Genomic DNA, 26,971 nt, shown 5'->3' with positions numbered 1-26,971 from the left:
ACTGAATTGTGATTGTTTCCTTCATTCAATAATTTAGAAAATTATGAAAAAATGAGAACATTTCAATTACCACGAAACTTGAGGAAAATTGAAAAATTGGGAAAACTTGAGAAAAATTGAAAATTTGGGAAAAATTGAGAAAAATTGGGAAAAAACGGAAAATTTGGCTAAAAAAATTGGGCAAAAACGAAGGAATATTGAAAGCAAAAGGAAATGAAATAGAATTGAGAAAAAAACAATTAAGAAAAATTGGTAGTGAGGGAAGTATGGACTGGGGTTTAAAACCTAAATTAAACATTAAAATCCTGAGTTTGTGAAATTTGTGAAGATTATTTTACAGTTCTCTATTGTGTACGTTCTAGAAATTTCGAGACTCAAAAATTCAAAGCAACTAATGCCTTTCAGCAAATGCCCAACAATTTCCACAATTTTTTTCATAAAGAGTGAAATATATGACACAAAATCAAAAAGAACAATCAAAAGACAATGAGAAGTGAAAATTTTCTGCCGTAGTTTTTGAAAATTCAGAAATATTGAGATTCTGAAGTTCTGAAATTCTGAGGTTTTGAGGCCCTGAAATTCTGAAATTTTGAAGTTCTGAAATTCTGAGATTCTGAAATTCGGAAGTTCTCAGATTTTCAGTTTCTGAAGTTCCGGAATTCTCAGATTCCGAAATACTGAAATTCCAAAGTTCTGAAATTCTAAGAATTCTGAGATTTTCAAGCTCTGGAATGCAGGAATTCAGAAACTCCTTCAAAAAATTGTACCCCCGAATCACAAGCGTTGTACCCCTGTTTGAAATGGGTTGTACTCCAGAATCATTGGTAGTTTTCACCCCCAAATTTTTGAACCTACTAATTTTGTACCCCCGAATCACCAATTTTGTACCCCTAAATCAGTTGTACCCCCTTGTACCCCCCAAATTTTTTGCCAACTATAGGATTAGGCCGAAAGCCTTGTTTCTTTTGGTAGTATGGGAGACTCTGTGGTAAGAAGTAGTATAAGAGACAGTGGTAGTAAAAGAGACTCGGTAGTATGGTTGTATAAGAGAATTTGCCGAAATCTCCGAATATCTTGCAATAGGCAATTTTTCTTCAATCAGCCAAATGTTTCTGAATTATGAATGAGAAGAAATAATGTTGGACAGTTATCTCTGTTCCAAACCACATCAAAAGCGAAATTACATTCTTGAATAACTACATGGAAAACAAAAAAAACCACTCATAATATGTAACGAATGTTGGAAAAATCAGGCAGCTATGAGCGCTGAAACTGTAGAATCCGACTTGATGTTTACCACATGAGATTCAATGCGATGTACCCTCTGAGACAATGCGATGTACCCCCTGAGTATTTCAGAGATGTACCCCATGAGAAAGCGAAAAATGTACCCCATGAGATTATACCTAAAATGTACCCCATGAGACTATGTACCCTCTGAGACTTTGTACCCCATGAGCACGATGTACCCCATTCTGATGTACCCCGGGAGAATGGGCCTTCCGGTCAAGATCGCTACTGAAGCCGATCAAACTTATAGCATTTTCTCTAATAGAAGCTCTACCTACTTGAGCTCGATTATCTCGGTTCTTATGAGAGATATCAAAAATCTGTCAGCTGATAAATTGTTTAACATAATATTATCAATAATTCATCAATTGAGAGATTTTTGACCAAAACCTGACCATGACCAGATTGTCAGTCGTTTTTGGGCAAGTTCCGACCAGAACCTGGCCAAAATAGGTCTAACTTCTCACCAGAAGTTACAAGTCTACAGCTGAAAATGCTCACCTTCTCCGCTGGCTGATAGTCACACATTTCCCCTTTCCATCCTTGTTCGCAAATGCAAGGTTCATTGAACAGAAGACTCTCCGGGTCGAAACGAAACCCGACTGATAGACCTTTTACTGAAAATTGAAAAATTAAAAGATCTAGGACCCCTGGCTCAGTATGAAAGGGTACATCGTAAAAAGGTACATTGGTTCCAAGGGTACATGGGATCTTGGAGTGTAAGGTATTTTCACAATGTACCCTTGGGACCGATGTACCATAAGAAATGTGCCCCTGGACACTGGGCCCCAAAAACCCACCACACTCAAAATGTTCACAATGATCGCCGGTTTGTCCCTTGATGCAATGACAAATGCCTCCAGCGAAAATCCCTCCATTTCGACACGGCGCTCTCGGATCATCCAACGCCACATTATCCAAAATACTCCTCTTCTGAAGTATCCGGTGGACGTCGCTCAACACACTTTCATCGAGATCATTCGCTTTTATTGGTGATGGGGTTAAAAATAGAAAAAGTAGTACTAGTTGAAGTACTGGTCGTAAACAGTGCATGGCAAAAGACTACTGATTTATCAATTGATTAGGTAGGGGTTGTGTATCATGGCGAGAAAAGAAAAAGAGATGAAAACAGTTTATGAGAGAGACATGAGAGAAGTATAGATGACGTAAATGATTCAATCAGAGATCAAAATAAAAGCGACGATTCTGATTCCAAAGTATCATTTCCTGTGCAGACAGTCACGGGACTCGGACTCGAACTCGATTTGCATGTTGATAGTTCCAATGTTGAAGAAGGTTTTTGGGTTTTCTCCGGAAGAGACAAAAGACTTTGGAATGTTGAAAGTCACTCTTCGTTGGCAAGGTTTGATTCCATCGTCGCAGTCATGATAGATATTGAGCTTTGGGTCGATGGTCATCACTTCAGAAGTGTGTCCGGTAAGGAGGAATTGGCCTAGAGAGTCGGTGGTTCCCTCAGCGAGAAGATCGTCAAGATCCGGTCCTGGAAATTAAGATTTGAGGATGTCTAGGAAATCTGCTGTAGCCGTCCCATGTTACCGTGCTTGCTCTAATGGAACCCCACTCAAACCGATAACATTGATTCAATTTATCTTGGTTCCAGTAAAAGATATCCAAAATGTGTTAACTGAAAAAAAGTTTAACATAACATCACCACCATTTAATTAGGTGATCACTTTTCGATATCTTTCATAGGAATCAAAATAGTTGGGCTCAAAGTTACAGTATGCAAGCCCACCCAAACTGCCAACTTTGAGCTCAATTATCTCGGTTCCTATGAGAAATATTGAAATTGATTAATATTGAAAATTGATTGATTGAAAATTGATCAAAATGTTTATCATAACATCACCAACATTTTATCAGTTCACCGATTTTTGATATCTCTAACAGAAACCCAGATAATCAAGCTAAAAATTCAAGCTTCTGAAATATTTTCGAGAGTAACGAACCATCAGCGGATGACTTAAGGATCTCCGCTAGGCTCACTACCTTCTAGATCTAACTTACCAGTATCATCATCGTAGAGCTTGACCTTGGTATTCGCAAGTGGCTTATCACCGCACATCAACACTCCTTTGACCCCAGCCGACTGCGTGAAGACGGCTTCAGAAGCGCCGATGAGAACCAGCAAGACCGACGAAATGCAGAGGATTCGAGACATTGACTTCTTTCTGACTGAAAGTGTCTGGAGAAACGACACTTTTATATATTACCTTGACCATGAAGATACGGGAGAGAGAGAGGAGACAGAAGTCATCAGAATTGACTAAACAAAGAAAAGAACTGGTTTTTGATGGGGGAAAAAGAAAAGATAAAAACAGATCGGAAGTATGTGAGTCACATTTCTGAATGTAAGGAGCTGCTTCTTTTCCATTATCGGAGAACCTAGGATTCCACCTGATTCACACGATGTGTACCTTTTCGCTGACTAACACCTCTTTTTAGAAAGTAAACAGAAAAATAAGATTCATTTTGAGGCTAACCACTTAATACAGTTCAAAAGGGAAAGAAAAAATCAAACTACAAGATACCCGGGAGAGATACAGTACTCAAGACAAAAGTGGAAAATAAATCAATTAAACTTTTCCATCGTCTTTGGCTGGAATATTATATTTCATTCGATAGGCTTCCAACTCGGCTTTTCGTTGATCGGATCGCACACTTTGTCGATCTTCCATCTCTCTTTGAGCTGTCATCCTCTTGTCATTCCATTTCTGAGCTTTTGCTTTCTTGTGAATCCGATTGTATTCTTTGCACTTGCAACAACAATAGCAAACGCAAGCGATCAAAATCACGGCAATGATGCCGGCGCAGATGGCAATGACGATGGCGGCGGCGGAGGTGCTCACCCAACAGACATTGTACTTGACGTTCTTGATGTTACAGTCGGGGTAGTACCAGTCGAATGGCATACATTTTTTGGTTTTTCCTCCGCACCAGAAGCATTGCTGGAAAATTACCGTAAACTTAGAATGCCCAAACACACCCATCCCAAACCGTCCGTCAACTTTGATCCCTTATATCTCGATTACTGTAATAGATACCAAAAAGTAGTCAACTGATGAAATGCTCTTTATGTTATGATAGACATTTTATCAAATGATTACTTTTTCATACCTCTCACAGCAACCAAGGTAAGTTGATTGAAAGTTACCGTACTCCCTCTAATGGCGCCAGAGGTCCACCAAAACCGTCAACTTGGAGCCAAGTTATCTAGGTTCCTGTCAAAGATTTCAAAAAATGGTTAACTAACAAAATGTTTATTATAATATCACCAATATTTTGTCAGTTTATTACTTTTTGATATCGCTTACAGAAACCGAGATAAATTGGCTCAAAGTTACAGTATTTTCTCTAACTGAAGTCCACCTAATCCATCAACTTTGAACTCAATTGACTCGATTCCTGTTAAAGATATCAAAAAGTGGTCAACTGATAAAATGTTTATCAAAATGTCACCAATATTTTATCTGTTGACTGCTTTTTGATATCTTTCACAGGAACTGAGATAACCTGGGTCAAAATTGAGAGCAAGGCTGTGCCACGACCGGCAGCGGCATATGTGTGACCAGCTAATGAAACCCCCACTTCATAATATGCTATGACTAATTTGACATGATTTTGATCCTAACTCTGATCTTCACAAATTTCGAAACACCTCATGTGACACTCACCGATCCTTTACCAACACACGTCTCACAAGTGTTCAAATCGTTCGACCCAATTCTACAGTACTCTTGTTTCTCGGTCCATGTCATATTGTCAGCAGCAGCTACCGTAACCAGAATAGCCAGGATAAGCTTTCGTTGAATCGTCATTTTGGGTTCTAAAAAATAGAAAATCAATATAGGCTTGAACTTGTAGTACTTGAGTGGCAGAAAGGGAGTAAAGTAAAATAAAAAGTAACAAAAGGAGAAGAAGAAGACAAACGAAACTGACGGGCTCCTGGTGTTTGTATAGCGAGTGCCAAAAAGATGTTGTAGTGGCGGTGGCACCCAAAAATAAAACATAAGGGGTTTGTGGAAAAATTAGCTTGGTTTATGTCTAAATTTTGGAGCAGGAGGAACTTGATTGCCCGCCTTGTAATAAAGAGGTCGTTCCTATAAATGATATCAAAAAGTGGTCAACTGATAAATTGTTTATCATAATATCATTCATATTTTATCAGTTGACAAATTTTTGATATCTTTCACAGAATTCGAGATAATTGAGCTTAAAGTACAAGTATAGGGTGGTCCTCTTTTAGATCAAATAGGTAAATTTGAGCCCATATTTCTCAGTTGCTATGAAAGATATCAAAATTTTGTTAACTGATAAAATATTGGTGATATCATGATAAACATTTTATTAGTTGACAGATTTTTGATTTCTTTTATAGAAGCCGAGGTAATTGAGCTCAAAGTTGGGTACGCTTCTATGAGAACAAATCCTAGAAAAGAAAGAGCTCTAACTTTAAGATAATTTATCTCGATTACTGTAAAAGATATCAAAAAATTTTCAACTGATAAAGTGTTTATCACAATGTCAAAAATATTTTATCAGTTGACAGATTTTTGATATCTTTCACAGAAACTGAGATAAATTGGCGTCAAAATTGACTCCTGAATTTATGAAATTCGTTTTGAACCTCAGAAAAGCTAGCTTTTGAAAAATTCCGGGTTAGCTTCAAAATAGGGAAAATAGGAAAAAAAAGCGAAAAAAAAGAAAAGTTAACTGAATTCATACGTTTTGGATTGCTATCCATTATGTTTATTCAGCTTTTGGTTTCCCCGTTTTTTTCAATTAGAATGGAGGCGGAAGACCAAAAGCGAGCTCTCGAGAGAAATATATGAAAATTTTTGATGAAACTCGATATCCAACTAGTTTTCGAAAATTCAAAATTTCAGGAAACTTGCGAACGAGCGTGTGGAAAATGGCGAAATTCGGCGGTTTGCGAGATGCCAGCCGAACACGGAGACTGTCAACTGGCGATTCCAAAGTAAGTTGGGGGTTGCTTCTGTTATTGACACATAGACACCATGTAAACAGGACAAAAATGTGGGAAAGGGTTACAAAAATGTTTGGTGATCGGTTAGAAGTTTCGGGAAGAGGAAACCTATAAATATAGACCCAGATGTGCATACATTAGCATGCAAAAACAATGGAATCATATGTTTCACGTAATGGTATGAGTCAGGTCATGAACTTTGATGGAAATCTGGTTCTGTGGTTTTCCAGTTAATTGGTTAACCAATCTGAATTCAGAGGGTATATGAGATCTTTTAGTACTTTAGGAGGACGAAAAAAGGAACTTTAAAAATACCGTTTTGCTCCAACAGAAGCCCACCCTATACGTGCTCTTTGAGCTCAATTATCTCGGTTCCTATGAGAGATATTTAACATTTGTTAACTGATAAAATATAGCTGATTATACGATAAATAATTTATCAGTTGTCAGATGTTTGATATCTTTCACAGAAAGCAAGATAGTTGAGCTCAAAGAAAGGTGGAATTTTAATTGAGCAGTTAGGTGTTAAGTCCGATCCTATAGGATAACAATTACGGATTTGAGGAATCTGGAGGGATCACAAAAAAGATTTTCAACAAACAATTTCTAATTTTGCTACCATTTTCCCGCGTTCAAACACCCATTCCTACACTCTACTTCAATATTTACCCTTGCAGGTTTTAGCAAAACTACTGTAAACAGTCTCATTGAAGGTCACTACAACTGCTAACTTTGAGCTCAATTATCTCGGTTCCTGTGAAAGATATCGGAAAGTAGTCAACTGATAAAGGATTTATCAAAATATCGCCAATATTTTATCAGTTGACAAATTTTTGATATCTCGTGTGGGGATCGAGATAATTGGGCTTAAAGTGCAGTTATGGCTGGCTTCTTTCAGAGCTTTGACGGTATGAATCAATCTAAATCAGTCTTGAATATCTCCTTTTAAAAGCTATGATAAATAGAACAGAGCTAACAATTTTGGAAATCTTCTTTTTGGGTGTTTTTAAGACAGTTCTCTATTCCAGATGGTACCACGACTCCACCACCAAACAATGCAAAATGATGATGTGGACTGGATGCGGCGGAAATGGGAACTCATTCTCCTCCAAAGCCGACTGTGAATCTCTCTGCCGAATCGAATCCTCCTGGACCAACACCACCGACTTTTGTACCCTCGAACGCAACGCCGGACCATGCACCGACTCCATCTCCATGTGGTATTTTGATCATTCCGAACAAGACTGCAAACCATTCACCTATGGAGGCTGCCGTGGAAATCAGAATCGTTTCGTGAGCAAGGAGCAATGTCTTCAGAGTTGTCGTGACAAGTCATCCGAAGACACGTGCACGCTTCGTCCGGAACCTGGACCGTGCCGATTGGGACTTGAGAAGTACTTCTACGATCCAGTGACCCAGTCTTGCCACATGTTCCATTATGGTGGATGTGAGGGAAATGCAAATAGATTCGATTCAGAATTGGACTGCTTCCGTCAATGCTCTAGCGTGAAGGCTGAAGCGGGAGTGGAAAGAATGGCTCAGTTGACATCGGCAACCACTCCAGTGATCTACATTGTCGACAAGAATCCCCTCTACGTTGGAATGACTGTAAGTTACCACGATATACAAAAACGTGTTTTCAGTTGATTTTTGGTCATTTTCAGAAGTGTGGAGCTCGGTTATCAAGTTTCCGTTCACTTTGAAAACTTTGGAGGGTGTGAAACAAACCTAGATTAAAAAATTTGCATTTACAGAATTTTCTGAAAACTTCTAGTTTTTCAGTTATTCGTCGATTTCTAAAAGACACTCGTTTTTGAATTAAGTCAACTTTGAAGGCGCATATCTCAAAATCGGCTAAAGCTACTAAACTGTAAAAATAACTAAAATGTAGAACGTAAAATTTTACACATTTTTGCAATTTAGACTTTTTATTAAAATCTGCCGTTTTTGAGATATGCGCCTTTAAAGAGAGCGTACCCTTACTTGCGCTCTTTCTTTGTCGCAGGAACGGGGGCGCCGGGTAGGTCTACTTTAAAAGCTCATATCTCAAAAACGGCAGATTTTATTCAAAATGTGTAAATTCTAAAAATGTGTAAAATTTAACGTTCTACATTTCAGTAATCTTAAAAATTTCAGTAGATTTTGCCGATTTTGAGATATGCGCCTTTAAATTTGACTCAATCCAAAAACGAGTGTCTTTGAGAAATCGGCAATTAACTGAAAAACTAGGATTTTTCAAAAAACTCTGTGAATGCAAAGTTTTCAATCTAGGCCTGTTTTACATTTTCCAAAATTCTCGAATTGATCGGAAACATGAGCCGAGCTCCGGGCTCCTGAAAATTGCCAAAAATCAACGGAAAAATGAGTTTTTGTATACCGTTTTGTATACCGTTTGTATATCTGATTGACCGGCACTTTGGGCCTACACAAACTCTCCTACTTTATAGTTCCGCATTCGATGCAATGGCCACGGCGTCACCCCAATCACCTGGTACAAGAACGGAGGCCTCCTTCAATTCGGCACCCGCATCACTGAAGAGAACGATGATACTTTGGAAATCGTGGATTCCTTAACTTCGGATGCCGGAATCTACACATGCATTGCTGGACAGGAAAGCCAGATGAGCGACGGAGTGGAAGTGGTAATCAAGAGAGCCATCGGTGGAAGAACTACCATTCGCCCAATGCTCACACCAGCTCCGAACTTTGTCATGGGAACACCCCCCACACCTCGCCCATCGACATCCGCTCGACCACACTCGACCGTGGCGACCGTCTCCAACGCTCTAATCCGCCGCACAACCACCAAGGCGTGCGTGGATGTTGGGAACACCAGCACCTGCGATCTGATCGTCAAAAACGGGCTGTGTGAGAAGAAGCGTTATGGAACGTTCTGCTGTCACACCTGCACCAAAATCCACAGCTTCAAATTCTAATTTCAGTATTTCTTGTGTATCTCACTGCCCCGTCGCCTTCATAATATCTCCGTTTGTGAGATCTCTTCTTTCTTCTTCTTTATTTTCTTTTTAATGTCTTCACACATTCTGGCTAATGCCACCCACACACACATTCTTGTCTTCTCTTGTCTTTGTTTTTCTCTCCCGTTCCAGAAGTCAAATAAATTGTCTTTGCATTTGAAAAACAATCCTCTTGAAATGCATCCAGGTGTGTAATATGAAGAACATCTACATAATTACCCCCCATTCTTCGCATTTCCCAGAAATGTTCCTTCTCAAAGTCATCGTCCTCCTTAGCCTTCTGAATTCTTCTATTGCTCAAAGAAGCCGTCGAAAGCAGAAGTTTGTCAGGCTGCCAAGCGGATTCACATTTCCGGCGGATGCAGCAAGCAATTTTCAGAGAGATTCTTATATTCCAGCTACAGTAAGACCCCTAGTAGAAGGCCACCAACTTTGAGCTCAATTATCTCGGTTTCTATAAAAGATATCAAAAATCTGTCAACTGATAAAATATTAGTGATATTATGATCAACGTTTTGTCAGTTGACAGTATTTTCAAATCTTTCATAGGAATTGAGATAATTGAGCTCAAAGTTGGTAGTAGTGTCGGTGGCCTTCTATTGGAGAGAATACGGTATATTTGACAATTGGATTTCAGTTTGCTCCTCCGAATGAGAAGATTTTGCAAGCTCCGCCAAGATACGTTACTGGAGAAAATTATCTGTCCAGTGGTGAGTCCTAGATTCTAGGGATCCTAGACCCTGAAAATCCAAGGATCCAATGAATCCTAAAATCCTATGAATCTTAGATCCAATGAATCCTATGATCTCATGAATCCTAGATCCTATAAATCCTAAATCCCATGAATCTTAGATCCTATGGATGCTAGGTCCTATGGATCCTAGATCCTATGGATCCTAGATCCTAGTTCCTATTGACTCTAGATCCTAGATCCTGGATTATATGAATCCTGTAGATCCCTGATCCTTCCGATCTTTCTAGGCTCCCCTTCCCCGACATCGGAGCCTCATGGAATGGATTACACTGAATACAAAAAGGCAATGCAGGCATACGCTTCAACACCAGTGGTTACACCACATCCACCAGAATCCCCATCTATCTATCAAGCTTCTCCTCCCCCCGCAGCCACGGCTCCAACCATTCCTCCGGTTACTGTAGTTGAGTCACCCGGCTCCGAAATCGCTACCACCATAGCCCCTGGACCAGCAACCACTGCTGCGACGATGGGATTGAAGAAGGAGAAGTGAGTTTCTTTCTTGTTATGTTAAATTCGAGCAAATTTGCAGTATCGGTGGCATCGCTCAGAACCTGAACAACCGATTCTCCAGCTTATCTTCTGAAGCCAAACAGTCACAACGGGGCCACACGTACACAGCTCTAGGTGGTGGACAGTTCTATCAAAGTCTACTAGGAGGAGTAAACTTTTTTTTCCAGAAAATTCTAAATTAAAACTTTCAGAAAGGAAGTTTCTCCCCATTATCATTCTTCCTGAATGGTGGGTTGGGTGGTGGTCATAACAATGGATTCTTCGTCCCTGTACCAGTGGTTATTCCACCGCCACCTCCACCTCCGCCTGGTCCGAAATGTTTCACAAATCCATCTGGATTTCTTTGTTGCAATGTGACACTGGAAAAGACTATGGAGGAGGCGTATATCGCTGCTAGAGACGGAGGAGCTTCATCCTGTAATGTGCAGAAAATGGCGAGCGCTGTGCAGGCGGTGAGCTATGGGGGTCTTGTTTGAAACTTTCAGATAAGCTGAACAAGAATAGAGCTTGATTTTTGTAGTTGACAAATTTTTTGTAGGAATTCTTTCAAATGAGATATACCGGTTGAAACCAACCAAGTGCCGAAACTTCCGCAAATACCTTTTGGGCACTTTGAGCTCAATTATCTTAGATGCCGTCAAAGATATAAAAAAGTTATCAACTAGAAAAATGTTGTTCATATTATGACAAACATTTTATCAGTTAACAAATTTGATAGCTTTTACAGTAACCGAGATAACTTCTATTAGAGCAGTAGCACTGAGTCCAGTCACTTTCAAGTGGCATATCTCATTTGAATGAATTTGTACAAAAAAGTTGTCAACTACAAGATTGAAGCTCTATGTTTGTTTAGTATATTCTATAATTTTCGAAAAAATCTTTAAAAATCTAAAATGTTTTGTAGTCGTCGAAAATTAGCTATATTCCACTAGATATGCCTAAATCGTCAACTTTGAGCTCAATTATTTGGGTTCCTATGAGAGATATTAAAATTATGTCAACTGATAAAATATAGGTTATTTTTTGATAAATATTTTATCAGTTGACAGGTATTTGATATATTTCACAGCAAATGAGATAATTGAGCTCAAAAGGCACAATCTCTTTTTTTCCAGGTAGCAGAGAAAAAGTTTGGCACTACGTTCGAATCGGTTGCTGCTCACAAGGACTTCGTAGCCAAAATCAATTTCGCTGGCGACCTAAACTGCAAAATTGAGATCGACGGGAAGTTTATAATGGCCTATGCGACGCCAATGTCCGAGCAGGAAGTGAATATTGTCGATGCCAGCTCGTTCTTCTCCGGCGCAGCCGATCCTGACCTAGAAGGTGTGAATGGCACGAAGCCAACGTATATTGTCTATGGACCGATAAAGTAGAAATTTAAAAAAATGTTTTGTGTGTGTTTGTAAATTTTGAATAAACTTTTTTCGATAAAAAAGGTAAAATCGTAGAAAAATCGGAATGGGGAGGTTGGTTACAAAAAATATATACAATTTACAAGATGATAAAAAGGAAAAGGAACATCCTAGGAAGAAAAAAAAAGAAAATTTACACATATTTGAAAGAATTTTTGGAGAAAGAAAAAAAAGGAAAAAGAGAGAAAAATCAATCATTTAGGGTGTACAAACAAGCATCCGGAAGCGTAGGATACCGACGAGTCCGATGGAGAGCGAACCTGAAAATTCAAAACTTTGATTTCAGATTTACAGAATCAGATCTCCTCACTTTGTTGGACTGTGTGTAGTGCAGGAACCTGAACTCGTGAGTGTGATTGTTACTGAGACGGAAGCCTTCTGCTGCCTGCAGCATGATGAGAATCGGATTCCGTCCGCAGATTGTGTTTTGCGTCTTTTTGAGGTAGTCGTTGAAAACAGTTGGATTGAGGGTTTCGATCGCGCTCATTCCCTGGAACATTTTTTTATTAGTTAAAGGAATGTTTGAACGTTCTCCTGGTCTAATTTCAATGCTTGTTTCGGCGGAAAACGCATTTTTATTTTCTGGCCCAATTTTATTGATTTATCGATAGCGACTTGCAGGATTTTTGTGGAAAAACTTCAAAATTGACGAAATTCAAAATACTTTTTGGCCTTTTTTATCGATAATTTCAATTGTTTCCATGCATTTTTTTTTTGCAATTTGTCGGATTTTTGTGGGAAAAAAAGTTCAAAATTAATGAATTTATAGGAAATTCGACAATTCGCACAAAACTTTGAACTTTTTCGCAAAAATCCCACAAATCGCGAAAAAAAATGCATGGAAACAATGAAAATTATCGATAAAAAAGGCGAGAAAATATTTTGCGTTTCGTCAATTTTGAATTTTTCTTCCGCAAGAAACTGCATATCAATAACAATGAAAACTATCGATAAATCAATAAAATGGGTCAGAAAATAATTTCGAAAAGTGCTCCTTTAAGAATGAAGCTAAACGCCGCCCACTTCAAATTTTTGACCACACCGCACATTGAAAATTACCTGCTTATCCAAATTCGTAATCTGCTCATAAATCGGCAAATTACTGTTTCTATCATACGGTGAAAAGCTGAATCGATCGCCCCAATGACAAAAGTCTGAAGAAATCACAAAAAGATTCCTTGGGTCTTCCATATAATGCGCGAAAATGTTTCCATATGTTTGTTGTCTAGACCCGGGCAAGGATCCGACCAGCACCGGAATGATCGTATAACGTCGATTGCCCATAACTTTAGCAATAAATGGAAGTTGCATTTCGATACTGTGTTCCGATTCTTCATCTCGGCGATCCATCAAGTCGAAGTGACGGGTGGCGCGAAGCTCTTCGTTGACTAAATTTGAAAATGAGCAAAAATAACAAAAAATAGTGTGATACTTTTATGATCAACGCTCAAGTCACCAAGAGGAGTACGGTATTTGCTGCAGGTGGTGATTGCACAACCGTTCAATGCGACAATATGAGATGGTCCGAGGATAAACACGCGTTCGCTGAAATTGCCTATTTTAGCTCAAGACCTCAAGACTCTTATCACATACACAGCAGATGATACAACTTGTTTGAACGCGTACGCCGCTGTCTCTCCACAGTAGGAATAGCCGGCGTGTCTGAAATTTTTGAACTCAGATGAATGAACGGGCTAAGAAGGTGTTACGGTGAAATTAGCGCTCTCGCGGTGCCAAATCGATCGCCGGCGTTGTCAAGCCATTTAGTGAGTTGACGATCGAGATCCCGCTGGTTGCCGTTGTACCACGAGCCGGCGTGCGAGGCGGATCTTGCGTGCTCGCCGAATCCGTTGAGAGACATTACACTGCTAGAGGGTCTAGAAAAAAGGAAATATAGAAAACTTTCGGTTTGCGTCATCTTGTGTTCTTTGTCAAAAACTTTTTCAGGTGATTTTTCCGGAACATTTTTATTCAAATATTTTTCCCGCGCTTTTTCCGATGGAATGCAGGTTTAACACTATCAGTGCAGAAAGACGCTTTCGCGTCGAGACCAACGCGCATTTGAGCGCATTTACATAACGTTCCGAAGAAACCGCCGTGAGTGTCGATTTCTACTGATCGCCAAATTTTTCGAAAGGTAGCTCAAAAGCACATAATTTTGGAAAAATAGCCAAAAATTAGCCGACTTTTTCAAATACACTTACAATAGAAATGTTAGATATCGTGCGAAAAGAATGCCAAATGTCCTGAGAATTAGTGCACAAGAGGTTTGGAACACCTGCAAGGAGCATTCTTATAAGGAGACAGGATGAATTTTCGGAATAATTTAATTTTGTTGCTTTTTTCTATCAAAAATTGCCGTTTTTTTTCCAAAATTCGGCTCGGTGATTTTTTTAAATTTGACAAAATTCGACAAAAAATTCAATGTTATTCTCGCCATGTCTAGTCTTTTTGGCTAATATCATACATTTTCCGAAAAACTCGAGAAAAAAAGGAAAAAGACAACAAACGCAAAAGTTTTTGTTGTTGTTGGCCATTGGAATATTGGGTATTGATTGTCTCAATCAAAACGACATCGGTCGTTTCAAAACGATCATAATTGAATCATGATGCAAATGGCAGAGCGTATACAACTATAAAAGCATATTCCAGATCTTTTTATTCCGGAATTTTCTTAATGTACCCGTTGAATGAAGTTGGAAGACGTTGGTTGTTGTGTCACACAGTTTGACGCTTCTGCTGACGTGTCACGACGATATGGATGGTATTTGAGAGGATGAGGACCGCGCTGATCTTGTGCTGGTCGTCGTCGTCGTGTCGTCGGACAGCCACGAGAGCTCTTCAATCCACCAATTACCTGAATTTATTTTTTCAGTTAAAAAAAAATTTCCAGTGAAAAAGCGGCGAAAAACGCGAAAAAATTCTAGAGTACGATAGTCGTCGTTGTGGGACATTCAATAGTGAAAAGCGACACAAAAAATTCTTGTGTCGTTGGAACAAAAAAAGAGACAAAAGAAAGTGAAAAAAAAGCAGAAAATGCCGAAGAAGGAGGGAGCGGAAAATGGAGAGAATTGGAGAAGTAGGAGGAGAAGGACCACTGTTTCAGCAGAAGCTCTTGAATATTGAAGAAGGATGTGGGGAAAAGCTTAATTGGAAGATAATTTGAGAAGAGGATTTTCCAGGAAAATCGTGGGAAACGATTCAAAGTTCAGTTTTCTCGAATTTTTGCTTCTTTGTCATTTTTTGCTTGTTTCAGTTAGCAGGGTTCGAACTTCTGTGGTAAATATGATGCTGCGCTTTAATGAGAAAGTGTGACGTGGTAAAGTTTTAGGTCGTTAAAAATTCAAATTTCCCCCAATTTTTAGTTCTCATTAAAGCGCAACAGCATTTATCAGTTTTTCATATTTTTAATCACCATTTTTCCTTCTTCCCAAGTCAATATTTACATCGTATCATCCTCAGTCTTCCGTCGTTCATTTTCTCTTTTTGTTTACACCTTCGGCCAGGTAGTAGGCTCGAAAAAAAGCGTTAAGATTTTTCTTATTTTCCTTCCCCATTCGGGCCTAATTCATTTCATTCCGATCTTCGACCTAAAAGAGGTGAAGTGACCTTTTCTGTGGATCATCGGGACCATTTTTTTCCAACGTCATTCGGTCCTTTTTGTGATGGGAAGACGAGAGAAAAGAGACACATTCGTACATACAGCCAGTGACAGAGAAAAAAAAATGGGAGAAAAGGAAAAATGTATGGGCACGCAATGATGATCAGATCTTTGATCCAGTCGAAAAAGAAATCAAAAGAGAATTTCAACGATTTCCGAAATTTAGACATTAGAGGGCGCAAAACCATACATTGTTTATAAAATTGAAGCAAAAAGAAGTGGTTCTATTTAGAGAAAAATGATAAAATAGGACTTTTTTGGAGGAGATTTTGGATTTTGATTTTTTTTTTTCAAAAATTAATGTATAAGATGGATCAACGAAACGGGAAATGTGACTTCGGGGGGCAACAACTAGAGTAGAAATCGAACGAAAGGCGTTGGTGGGGGGCAAAACCGGGAGGAGAGAAAGACACTCAGCTGACTGGGAATGCTGTCTCGCTCGGCAAAACGCTCTCTCTTTGCCTCGTTTTTGCCCCTCTTCTCCCGCCCCGGGTCGTCTCACTCGTCGATCCATGTTTGTTCGGTTGGAAAAGTTGTTCGAATCAGTAGGAGGTAATATTAGGAAGTTCTGATTAGGTGATAAGTTATCACTGATAACATAAATAAAATACAAGGAAATACAAATACATGACCAAAAAAATACTACAGTAAATTGCATAAATTATGAGCGCATCTCGTTGATCCAATCTTCGAACAGCCGCGGGCACAGACTTCGGCGACACTGTACGCAGACTTCACGATTGCACGATTTGCATAGGGAGAGGATGAACGGCTTTCGGTTTTTAGAACGAGACGAACGGGCTGGGGGTCGCTGGCTGCATTGGTGGCATCCGAGGCCTTGGACTTCTTCGTTAAATGAGATGCGGTGGCGGAAGATGGCACCTCTGGAAACAATTTTTGAAAATTTACATATAAAACTGTTAATCAATTTTCAGGTGCAACCAAAGCTACAGTATGAAAAATTTATTCAGAGAGAAGCGAAATCAGCCATTAGCGTCGGGGAGTTTTCTAGGCCATTTGCTTCTCCACGTGGATTGTACGGCCAGTCAAGGAATATCCATGCGCCCATGAGGAGTTGGCACCGCGCCAAGCTATCATTTTTCGAAACGAAAGCTGCGTCGCGAGCCGCAGCGCCGGGGAATCCACGTGGACAAGCCTGAGCAAACTTCTGGTGACGTTCCAGAACTTACCCATGAAGAACCGAGTCAGCAACGCGCTTCACGTTCTCGCTGTCCTTATCACTACACTGCAACTCTTGCAGCTCGACAAGATACTGATGAAAATAGCCAATATTCGTTGGGTTACTAAGAACAGAAAGACAATTGTACATGGCTTCAACTGCCGCATCCGCTACATTCGAATCGTGCGCGTATTCAGAATTCAGGTTGAAGCAGAGCTCGTAGAACAAGTGAAATGCTTCTGATGTGAGTTGAGTGTCAGCTCGGTATTCTCTCAAATAATCGACGCAATTCTGTTTCAAATTTGTCATCAAGTACTTGTCGCAAAGCCGGAGTACGGTACCAACGTTTCGCTCTGAAAGAAAAAAACAAAATTCATTCCAAAAGATATCTCTCCCCAAACCATCAATCGGATCCGGATACATGCCCAACGAATTCGGAGAGATGACAGTGATCAGTGTGCGTATGTCGTCTGCCGACTCGTCAATGATCCTTAACTGTCTAACGGCGCCCTCGACGAAAAACGTGTTCCCCATCAAGATGCGGAAGTAGTCGGAATTCCTTGAAAAGATTGTGGGATCAACATAATAGCGCTTTTCGCCAACGCTTATCGGCCAGTTTCGGAGCTTGCTTGTTGCTTCGAAATCGACCTAAAATGGAAACAACATTTCGCGACTCGTGCTTTTTTCTAATTTACGTAATCAGATCTATCAAGAAATGTTTCATGGCTTGTTGTCGGTTGCATTAGGATGACGTTGACCGGAAAACTGCTGTTTATGCCAAACCGCGATTCGCAGGGCTCGCGGACCTGAAAAACACAATTTTTTGGTTAAATTTCTTTTTTGATTTTCGCTAACTTCACCTTTTTAAATGATCTCATAGTGTTGTTAGTAGTGAATAATTAGTGATAAAAGAAGGAAGAAGCCGAATGAATCCAAGAAAAAAATCATCTCAAAATTACACAACTACCGTAATCTTTAAAGGAACATTCTCAATAACGTTTATGGGTTTTACAGCGACTTTTTAAATTTTGAGCCTGGCGGCTTGACTTTTGCTCATTTCTTTCTTTTTTTTTCCTCTAAAATATAATTTAAATTTCCTCATTATTCTCCCACATTCACATCTGCAGTTGCATTCCTGCACAGCCTTCCCGCTCAACACACATTCCCTCACACGCAGCAGCAATCGGTTAAAGGCGCACTCATTTCTTTCACCCTGCGGGTCTCACAGCGCGACCTAGCCGAGACCAAATTATTTCCTCGTTTGGGCGATTTTTCAGGTCTTTAAAAGTCGTTTTTTGAAGTTTTTAGTTGATAATTTGAAGATTTTTAGAAATTTTAAAGAAAATTTAGTGAAATTTGTCCTGATTAATGAAAAATCGAGATGAAAAGCGTCTTTTCTAGGTTGCTATACTTATATTTCCATGTAAAAAAATCCTTTGAAATTTGAATTTTTAAAATTAAATTGTATCTTTTTTATTCCTTCTCTCCTTCGAGAATTTTCAGTTTATGTCAGTTCCCTTTTCCCTTTTTCAATTTTTTTTTGCTTCACATTCTGCACACTGAAAATGCAAAGTACTCATGTTCAACTGTGTGTTCAACTGTATATTGTAGATGATAACTCTTATCGAGCCACCTAATTTTTGTGCAGTGTCAGCTTTCGAAACACAAAACGAGAATATGGAAAGTTACGTAACGCTGACCGCCTTTTTTCCTTCTCCCTCTACATGACATCACGAAATGCAGACAGCGAAGACGATTGAGAAAATAGCGCAATGTTGGGTGGAAACTAGGCGAAGATAACGTGTTGCGGGTTGAGAGAGAGGCAACATAACACCCGAGACAATACTTTCGCGAAGAGACGCAGGTGGTTCATAGAACAGAGAAACCGCGTCCGCCTCACACAGCCAGCCCCATCAGGCCTCTCCAGCCATCGCCGCATAGAGACACACACACATCATTTTGCCCCAATTTTCATTCCGTCAAGTATTTCGCAACTTCTCCATTTTGCTCCGTATTTTATAAGCTGATTTTTTTTGCAGAAGCATCCTTCTTCTACTTGGTCTGACCACATCAGATTACTGGGAGAACCAGTTGTGCATGTTCTTGTGCCCTCAGAAACTCGCGCTCATTTGCAATTATATGATCGACAACCCTCAAGAAGGTAAGTAAGTCAAACACGTGGCAACCTGGTTTGAAAAGCTAACATGTTAGCTGCCTGACGTGGAAGAAGTCTTCACCACGGTACTGCTCCCGGTAGAATACCAAAAACTTTGGCCCAAAATTCGCTTATTGAGTTGTACCGTATCTTTGGGTTTTAGTAAGTGTATTATTCTCATTTAGCAACGAATGTTTGTTTTCATGAACAACCCGCTGCTGAACTAGTTTTGTGTGTGGATATTCTGCCTAGGACATTCTATTCAAGAAGCGAAAGGGTTTGAACTACATTCAGGCTTGATAATATAACTCGTGCTTCTATTTGATGAAATTTAATCATAGTTCAGTTAATTACATATCAACTAGGTAGTATCAGCTGATCAGGTGCGCCCCTCTTAATGACAGGTTATCGACTTTGAAAACATGCCATAACCAATCAATAGTTAGTCGCAAAAGTGTAACAGCTATTCCAGTATAGTACATACGGATTAGAGTTCCACGATTGACACATTTTTCATTCACCTCGAAAAATCGTGTGTTCGCATTTTGTTTCTCCCATCCCCGCGCTTTCTGCCATAAACCCTGGAGTCGGTGGACACATAATCGGTTTGCAGAGAGAGAGAGAGAGAGTATCACCAACCACCGTTTCGTTTTTTCAGGGAGGTTGTCCAGAAAGAGAAAGAAACTGAAGATTTGCGAATCGATAGCGTCGTCATCTCTCGACGCCAGTGAATCCAAGATCGATTACAACAGTGTATGCGATTCTCAAAATCCACATATCAACCGGACTCGTGATATTTACCATTTGTAAGTATCTCTCAAAGAAGCAAGAAGTTACACCCTATGTTAGCGTTTTTCAGAAGACGGTCTAAACAAAAAATACCAAGATGGCTCTCAACGTGAACCGTGCTGTCGCTGATCCGTTCTACCGCTACAAGATGCCAAAGCTGTCGGCTAAGGTCGAAGGCAAGGGCAATGGAATCAAGACCGTCATCTCGAACATGTCTGATATCGCGAAGGCTCTCGAGCGTCCGCCAATGTGTACGTTTGCCGACGGACGTAGAACAAAATAAATAGATCTTTTTTCAGACCCCACCAAGTACTTTGGTTGTGAGCTCGGAGCTCAAACGAACTTCGATGCCAAGAACGAACGTTACATCGTCAATGGAGAGCATGATGCGAACAAGCTCCAAGATATTCTCGATGGATTCATCAAGAAATTTGTCCTGTGCAAGTCGTGTGAGAATCCAGAAACCCAATTGTTCGTTCGCAAGAACTGCATCAAGAGCAAGTGCAAAGCTTGTGGATGCTCATTTGACATTGATCTCAAGCACAAGTTGTCCACCTACATTATGAAGAACCCGCCAAAGATCGATGTAGATTTTTGTAAGTACTTCCCCTAAAAACTAGTTCTGACATGTGAGAACACATTTGCAATGTAAATCGAAAACATTCAAAAATTTTGATCAAAATTCCGACAATCCTCTTATGCCTTGTTTCCGTACAATAGCGGTGTATATTTAAACATGTAAATTTTCAGCCAAAGCCGAAGAGAAAAATGGAAAGAAGACATCGGGAGCTGACGCAAACGCTGCTCCTACTGCTGACATAATCCACGGTAGCGACAAGGGCAGTTCGAATGATGACGACGACGACGACTGGGAACCTGAACCAGTCGAGCCGAATGGCATGCTGTCGGCGGGAATGGGCAAGCTCGTGCTGGACAAGGATCTCGAGAAGAGCAAAGAGCAGCGTCTCGACATGCTTCATGACTTCTTGGTGAAGGCCAAAGATGAAGGTACCTATATCGCTTTTATCAATGAATCAAAGCAAAGTTTAAAACTTTCAGGTCGTATCAGTGATGCTAAAGGACAGACTGCATTGCGCGATGAAGCCGAGAGACTCGAGTTGAAACAGAAAGCATCGCTTCTTCTTGCCAATGTTCTTTTCGATGACAAGATTGTTTCTGACAAGCAGATCAACACCCATCGCAACCTTCTGCTTCGTTTTGTGATGAACGACAAGAAGGCGCAACTTTACTTGTTGAGAGGAATCGAGCAAGTCATTCACAGGTACGAGGATGATCTTCTCACCAAGTCGGCTCACATCATCAAGTCTTTGTACGATGCTGACATCTGCGAGGAGGAAGTATTATTGTCTTGGGGAGATAAGGTTAGTTGTTGTGATGTTTTCTGAATGCTTATAACTTTATTTTTGTAGCCATCCAGCAAGTATGTTTCAAAGTCCTTTGCCAAGAAGATCATCGAAAATGCCCAGCCAGTGCTCAAATGGCTCAAGGAAGCGGAAGAGGAGAGCGAAGAAGAGTCCGACGACGATATCGCGTTCGGAGGTGACGTCAAGGAGAGTGAGTTCCTTCGTCAACAAAAAGAGAAGGCCGCCAAAGAAGAACAAAAGGCTGCCGCCAGTGCTGCCAAGGCGTCCAATGGTACAGCCCAGGCCGATGACGAAGAAGACTTGGATATCGATGACATTTAAATTGTGTAGAGATGCTTTTTCACATAATTTCCTGTGGGCTTCGAATAATTATTTTCCATATTTTTTCCTCCGCCCTTCCAATGAAAATGTATTGTTGCTTTTTGCTCCTAACAAGCATCTTTTGATTCCTGTCTCTGTTTTTTCTGTCCTCTCTCTCTAACTCGCTATATTTCCCCTCTTCCATCAAATTCAGAATTCATCAACTATTATTATTCTCAATGAATCTACTCGTGAAATCCGATATACCAATATTTTTTGTACCAATAAATCTCATGTTGAAGCAGTCGAATATTAGGGTTTTCTGTAAAATTCTGAAATGCAGATAATTTCAGATGGGAACGCGACGGGTCCGTCGAAAAGACGGCGAATTTACACTTTTCTTCCGAAAAGTTAGCCCTTTTTCGAATCACCATCCTGCAGAATTTGATAGCGATGGGGCGATAAATTTCGAGAAAGAGGTCAAACGATTTTCGTGTACAGAACAGTTTTATATGTAAGAAAAATTTGCCGAGAATTCTGAACAAAAACTTTTCAGGTACAACAAGGCGTCGCTGATGGAAGATCGAAAATTGATGAGCGCCGTGCTGAGGTCCGATAATCCGAAGACCATGAAGGCAATGTGTTCTAAAGGGGCGTTGAGAGGGTGGAGAGATTCAGAGTGAGCAGAAATGATGAAATTTGTGAAAATTGGGATATTTTACGAATTTTGACCTAAATAAATGTTAAAAACATCAAAACAACCCCGAAAAACCCCAAAAACATGCTATTTTCACTCAAAAAATGATTATTTTTTTCATTTCGTCATTGCCGGCTGCGCGTCGGTGTTTGCGGACTTTCATCGACCGTAATCTCGCAAAAAAAATTTCCAAAAAACACTTTTTGCTCAATTTTTCACTTTGTACAGCTTTTTGCAGCAATTTAAGCAAAGGAAAAAACATGGAAAAAAAAATAGAAAAAATAGGAAATTTACAGATTTCACAAAAATCCCAAAAAATTCCAGATGGAACAAGCACAAGGAAGACGTCATGTACATTGGCTCAAAGGCGAAATACAGTGCTTCTCGACACCTTTGCTACGCGCTTTTCCTCTCAACTGGAAGCCAGCTTGTGGAATGCAGTCCGTTTGATCCGGTCTGGGGAATAGGTAGGTTAAAAAGTCGGGTCGTTCTGCTACTCCGTTCTATCAAAATACGGGAAATGCTCTTTATCTCAATTATCTCGGTTCCTATAAGAGTTCCTATAAGATATCAAAAAGTTGTTAACTGATAAAATGTTGCTGATATTATGATAAATATTTTATCAGTTGACAAATTTTTGATATCGTGCATAGGAATTGAGATATTTGAGAGATTATGGTAGCTCACCCAAAATTCCAATTTTCTGAAAAATTGAAGAAAAAAGCTATAAATAACTAAGAGACTATTACAGGGAATAATCTGGAAACGGTGATAAGCGATTCGTCGATTTCGCTGAGCACTGGGCAGAACTTGCTGGGAAAGATATTAGATCGAGTTAGAGACGAATTGTGGGAGGATGAGCAATATAGGTAAATATTATATTAGTACAAAATTGTGGAAGAGAAACACCGGCGGCCGCGGCCGAAGATCTCACAACGACAACTATCGTAACCTAAAAACAGTTTTGACGTTACGGTAGTTGTCGCTGTGGGACCTGCGACCACGGCTACCGCCTCTTCTACAGCTTCGACTTTTTTCGATTTTCTAAATTTCCTCTTGAAAATACACCACCTAAATTTCTAGAAACGAGAGAGAAGAAGTCGAAAAACGACTGAAACTTGATGACGATTATTTGCTGAAAGCCATGAAACACGTGGATTTGATGTACAAGGAACGGGCGACAGTGAGAAGCTTGTAAGTGGATGGACATCCGGACATTTGGATGCACAGATTGTTAATTTTCAGAATATCCATGGGCCACGTGTCACGAGACGATCAATCCTACCTGACTTCAGAAGTTCGACAGCTTCTACCGGAATGGGCACTTCCACCGCCAATAGAGAAATTCGAGCCGATTCGACCATCTCCGCCGGTTATCATTGATTTTCCAAGGTGGGGGTTTTTTCCGACCGACCGCCAAATGGTCGGCGGTCGGCCGACTAAATTTCCCGAAGCTTTAATTCCAACTTTTCAGAACGCCTCCTAGAAGATTCATGACTCCGGAGCGAATCTCTTCGGTTCACAAAAGAAGACGCAGATCCTCATCCAGACTGACGCTGAACAGAAGTTGGAGTAGAAGTCGTTCCAGAAGTCGCTCCAGAAGACGTTCTGAAAGAAATAGAGTCAAGAAAAGAAAACGTGAAGAAGATGACAGTGGATCGGAGTCTCCACCCTGGGGAATATCATGGAAAAGAAGAAGAAGGAGTAGAAGCGATTCTAGAAGACGTTCCAGGAGTAGTAAAGAATCTAGAAGACACTCGAGAAGTTCCGAAGAGAAAGAAGAACGACGACGACGAAAGAAGGAGAAGAGATCACGTCGATCAGAATCTCAAGAGGAACGACGTCGGATTCGGAAACAGAAGAAGCGGGAGAAGAAGGAGAAGAAGAAGGAGAAGAAGCAGCGTCGGAGAAGAAGGAGCTCATCGTCCTCGACGTCTTCTTAATTTATCAATTTTTTGAGTTATAATGCTTTATATGGTGCTTTATACAACTGATCCTCATTGCTCTTTTTTTGTTTAGTTTATTAAATTTTTCTAGAAATTCAAATTTCAAATACAAATATTATAATTACATCCGGTTGGACAACACTTCTGCTGAGGTGTCGTGTGACAATCGCGATCCTCATCACACCAGCTAACGGGTTCCGAGACGATGCATCGGAAGTTCAAATGCGTCACTGGGGGACAGTCACGACGGATCGGAGTGCAGCACTCGCGGTAGCGGATCATGTCGATGCAACGCTAGAAAATAGAATCTTCATTAAATTGAAAAGTTGGAAAAGTCATTAAACCAATTGGCCTTCGCCGCACTGATAGTTGGCGGTACAGTACATGTAGTGCGCGGAGCACTGTTGCATTTGCATTTGAATTTGGAGGGAGTATTGAGAAGGTTTTGGAGAGATTGGTTTGGCTGGAAAGTAGGTTTGAAATTTACAGATTTATCGATTTTTCTGAAATTTGAAAATTTCAGAAAATCGAAAATTTCTGCAACAATTTTTGATGGCTTTAATGTTAATCAGGTTCCTGATAGTGAAATTTCTGAACTTCCGAATTTGTGAGGTTCTGAGATTCTAAGATTCTGAGATTCCGAAATTCTGAAATTCAGAGATTCTGAGATCCTGAGATTCTGGGATCTTTAGATTCTGAGATTCTGAGATTATGAGATTCTGAGATTCTGAAATTCAGAGAAACAGAGTTTCGGAGATTCTAAGATTCTGAGATTATGAGATTTTGAAGTTTTGAAATACTGAATTTCAGAAATTCCGACTTTTCGACTTTCAGAATTTCTGAAATTTGGTTGTTTTCAAAATTTCGAAATCTCTGAATTTTCGAATTTCTGAATTTTTTGGAATTATCAAATTTCCGATTTTTCAATTTCAAATTTAGGAATTTCCGAATTTCTGGAATTCCGAGATTCCAAGATTTTGAGATTCTGAGATTCTGAATTCCTGAAATCCTGAAATTCTGAGATTCTAAGATTCCAAGATTCTGAATTCCTAAATGAAAACTCACCCCGAATCTCTCGTTCCACATGCAAGTCAACGTCATCATAGAATTTACACTCTGGCTTATAAATCTGTAGTCGTTGGAAATACAGACACCAGTCAATATGAGTACTAGAAAACGATGAATAGGCTGACGTAAGGGCCGTCAGGAATACGGTTAGCAGAATTTTGGAATAATTCATTTTGAATGGAATCTGCAGTTATAATTAAAAAAACTTGTAGTAATGCGGAAATGAATGAAATCAAAAGTGTCTTTTTTCTTTGTCTTTTTTGAAGCACCTCGTAAGACACGGGAAAGATAAGGGATCAAGTAGGCAGAAGAATCTGACTGACTCTATGCAAAAAATGAGGAGAAAAAGAGAGATGCAAATTGAAAACAAACAGTGGCACCTACTCGAAAAAAGAGAAAAAGACAGGAAGGGCGTTGGGAAAGTGCATACATGTTTCACAATTTATATTACAAAAGAAAGAAAGAATGAGGTATCCAGAAAAGGGAATATTCGGAATATTATTGGAATATTCAAATATTTGAGGTCAACTTCTTTTTTTTTTTTGGAGTTGGCTCTTTTTAGATTGCGCCGATTTTCGACTTTTGAAGTGTGGACACAAGACACATGTATTTTGTTTTTCTAGTCTTGATCTATTGGAAATACTTGGGAACCCTAGCTTTTGGAAGTTTAGGAATTCAGGAGATACTTTTTCTTGGAAAAAACTAGAAAAATACAGTTTTAGAGTACTCTACCCTCCGTCTTTCAACTTTGAGTCTGTATATCTAATTTCCTGTTACAGATATCAAAAAGTTGTCAACTGATAAAATTTTGGTGATAATGTGATAAACATTTTATATGTTGACTGCTTTTTGATATCTTTCACAGGAAGCGAGATATACGGACTCAAAATTGACGCTTTGGATGGCGCTCTATAGCTTACGGTATAAAGGTCTGTGTTTCTGACCATCGCTTGTGGTCTGGACATCCGATTTCATCCGAATTCAAGAACTTTAATTTATACAGTATCAAAATAAAACGATAACAACAATAATAGCTTGGATTTAAAGAAACTGTTACAGTATCGGAAAAATGCCATTTTTTGACTGTTTTATTGAAAAATAGTCAACTTTAAAAATTTCAAACAGTATTAGAGTACTCAACTCTCCGTCTTTCAGCTTTGAGACTGTATATCTAATTTCCTGTAAATGATATCGAAAAGTTGTCAACTGATAACATTTTGGTGATAATGTGATAAACATTTTATCAGTTGATTGCTTTTTGATATCTTTCACAGGAAGCGATATATACGGGCTCAAATTTTCCAAGGGGGGAGGGTGAAAGGAAAAATACACCACTGTTATAAACCTCCCCCCCCCTCCTTTGAGCCCGTATACCTCATTTTCTGTGATAGATATCAAATAGTGATCAACTAATAAAATGTTTATCATAAAGCTGGCAACATTTTATCAATTGTCTCATTTTTGATATCATTTACAGACACCGAGATAATTGAGCTCAAAGTGCAGGCCTCTGGCCTCTGTGAGAGCATTTACGGTAGTCAACCTTGGAGCCCTAGAAAAGTGCTTAAAAATTTTTTGATTTTTCTGAAAATTTCAGAATTATACTAAACAAAAATAGAGCTCTAATTTTTTAATTGAAGAATTTTTGGCCAATTCCATTCTGATGAGATAGGTAGCTTATAACCAAAAATGCATAATTTATCACTGAAATGGGGGTACGACGAATTCGAACGTTTTCAAAATCGAACAGACCTAAAATCGAACAGATTCAATTCAGAACAGTCCTTTTTTCGCACACGTACCAGAACAGAACGCGGACAGAATCGAACTGT

General features: G+C 39.6%; 10 protein-coding genes across 10 annotated transcripts in view; 4 read left to right on the top strand and 6 right to left on the bottom strand.

Moving 5' to 3' along the window:
- CBG20569 overlaps window positions 1–2,343 on the bottom strand; it is a gene marked incomplete at both ends in the record, with an annotated part of 5,640 nt that extends 3,297 nt beyond the window's left edge. Inside the window, 2 exons of the mRNA XM_045236689.1 lie at window positions 1,792–1,907; window positions 2,091–2,343. Coding sequence (XP_045097083.1) covers window positions 1,792–1,907; window positions 2,091–2,343 — 369 coding nt within the window. The remainder of the gene's footprint in view (window positions 1–1,791; window positions 1,908–2,090) is intronic.
- Window positions 1–9,234, top strand: part of Cbr-mig-6 — a gene marked incomplete at both ends in the record, with an annotated part of 22,239 nt that extends 13,005 nt beyond the window's left edge. Inside the window, 3 exons of the mRNA XM_002635534.1 lie at window positions 6,198–6,289; window positions 7,327–7,906; window positions 8,746–9,234. Coding sequence (XP_002635580.1) covers window positions 6,198–6,289; window positions 7,327–7,906; window positions 8,746–9,234 — 1,161 coding nt within the window. The remainder of the gene's footprint in view (window positions 1–6,197; window positions 6,290–7,326; window positions 7,907–8,745) is intronic.
- On the bottom strand, window positions 2,511–3,472 carry Cbr-ttr-33 (the record flags this gene model as incomplete). Its single annotated transcript, XM_002635536.2, has 2 exons — window positions 2,511–2,791; window positions 3,319–3,472. 2 exons carry the CDS (start codon window positions 3,470–3,472, stop codon window positions 2,511–2,513), a joined length of 435 nt encoding a protein of 144 aa, XP_002635582.2.
- On the bottom strand, window positions 3,888–5,129 carry CBG20567 (the record flags this gene model as incomplete). The annotated part of the gene is made up of 2 exons (XM_002635535.1): window positions 3,888–4,259; window positions 4,986–5,129. The coding sequence occupies 2 exons, from the start codon at window positions 5,127–5,129 to the stop codon at window positions 3,888–3,890; spliced, it is 516 nt and encodes a 171-aa protein (XP_002635581.1).
- Window positions 9,235–9,520: 286 nt separating the features above from the next.
- Window positions 9,521–11,919, top strand: Cbr-grd-8 (the record flags this gene model as incomplete). The annotated part of the gene is made up of 6 exons (XM_002635533.1): window positions 9,521–9,679; window positions 9,914–9,986; window positions 10,258–10,519; window positions 10,563–10,692; window positions 10,735–10,995; window positions 11,659–11,919. The coding sequence occupies 6 exons, from the start codon at window positions 9,521–9,523 to the stop codon at window positions 11,917–11,919; spliced, it is 1,146 nt and encodes a 381-aa protein (XP_002635579.1).
- Window positions 11,920–12,152: 233 nt separating this feature from the next.
- Cbr-tag-253 lies at window positions 12,153–15,376 on the bottom strand (the record flags this gene model as incomplete). Its single annotated transcript, XM_002635532.1, has 9 exons — window positions 12,153–12,218; window positions 12,269–12,448; window positions 13,018–13,346; window positions 13,391–13,503; window positions 13,552–13,620; window positions 13,668–13,835; window positions 14,163–14,236; window positions 14,642–14,815; window positions 15,374–15,376. 9 exons carry the CDS (start codon window positions 15,374–15,376, stop codon window positions 12,153–12,155), a joined length of 1,176 nt encoding a protein of 391 aa, XP_002635578.1.
- A 904-nt stretch (window positions 15,377–16,280) lies between these two features.
- Window positions 16,281–17,677, bottom strand: CBG20563 (the record flags this gene model as incomplete). Its single annotated transcript, XM_002635531.1, has 5 exons — window positions 16,281–16,503; window positions 16,810–17,152; window positions 17,201–17,447; window positions 17,495–17,605; window positions 17,660–17,677. 5 exons carry the CDS (start codon window positions 17,675–17,677, stop codon window positions 16,281–16,283), a joined length of 942 nt encoding a protein of 313 aa, XP_002635577.1.
- Window positions 17,678–19,840: 2,163 nt separating this feature from the next.
- Window positions 19,841–21,449, top strand: CBG20562 (the record flags this gene model as incomplete). Its single annotated transcript, XM_045236688.1, has 5 exons — window positions 19,841–20,012; window positions 20,043–20,339; window positions 20,494–20,751; window positions 20,803–21,125; window positions 21,174–21,449. 5 exons carry the CDS (start codon window positions 19,841–19,843, stop codon window positions 21,447–21,449), a joined length of 1,326 nt encoding a protein of 441 aa, XP_045097082.1.
- Window positions 21,450–21,781: 332 nt separating this feature from the next.
- On the top strand, window positions 21,782–24,068 carry CBG20561 (the record flags this gene model as incomplete). The annotated part of the gene is made up of 7 exons (XM_002635529.1): window positions 21,782–21,942; window positions 21,985–22,107; window positions 22,450–22,592; window positions 22,877–22,994; window positions 23,209–23,319; window positions 23,371–23,517; window positions 23,600–24,068. 7 exons carry the CDS (start codon window positions 21,782–21,784, stop codon window positions 24,066–24,068), a joined length of 1,272 nt encoding a protein of 423 aa, XP_002635575.1.
- A 105-nt stretch (window positions 24,069–24,173) lies between these two features.
- CBG26935 lies at window positions 24,174–24,487 on the bottom strand (the record flags this gene model as incomplete). The annotated part of the gene is made up of 2 exons (XM_045236687.1): window positions 24,174–24,365; window positions 24,416–24,487. The coding sequence occupies 2 exons, from the start codon at window positions 24,485–24,487 to the stop codon at window positions 24,174–24,176; spliced, it is 264 nt and encodes an 87-aa protein (XP_045100341.1).
- Window positions 24,488–26,971: the final 2,484 nt, after the last annotated feature.

This window comes from Caenorhabditis briggsae (assembly GCF_000004555.2).
Source record: "Caenorhabditis briggsae complete genome, chrV, whole genome shotgun sequence".
In the NCBI taxonomy this organism is placed as follows: domain Eukaryota; kingdom Metazoa; phylum Nematoda; class Chromadorea; order Rhabditida; family Rhabditidae; genus Caenorhabditis; species Caenorhabditis briggsae.
Note: the sequence above shows the minus strand (reverse complement) of the source record. Positions and strands in the feature narration are given on the sequence as shown.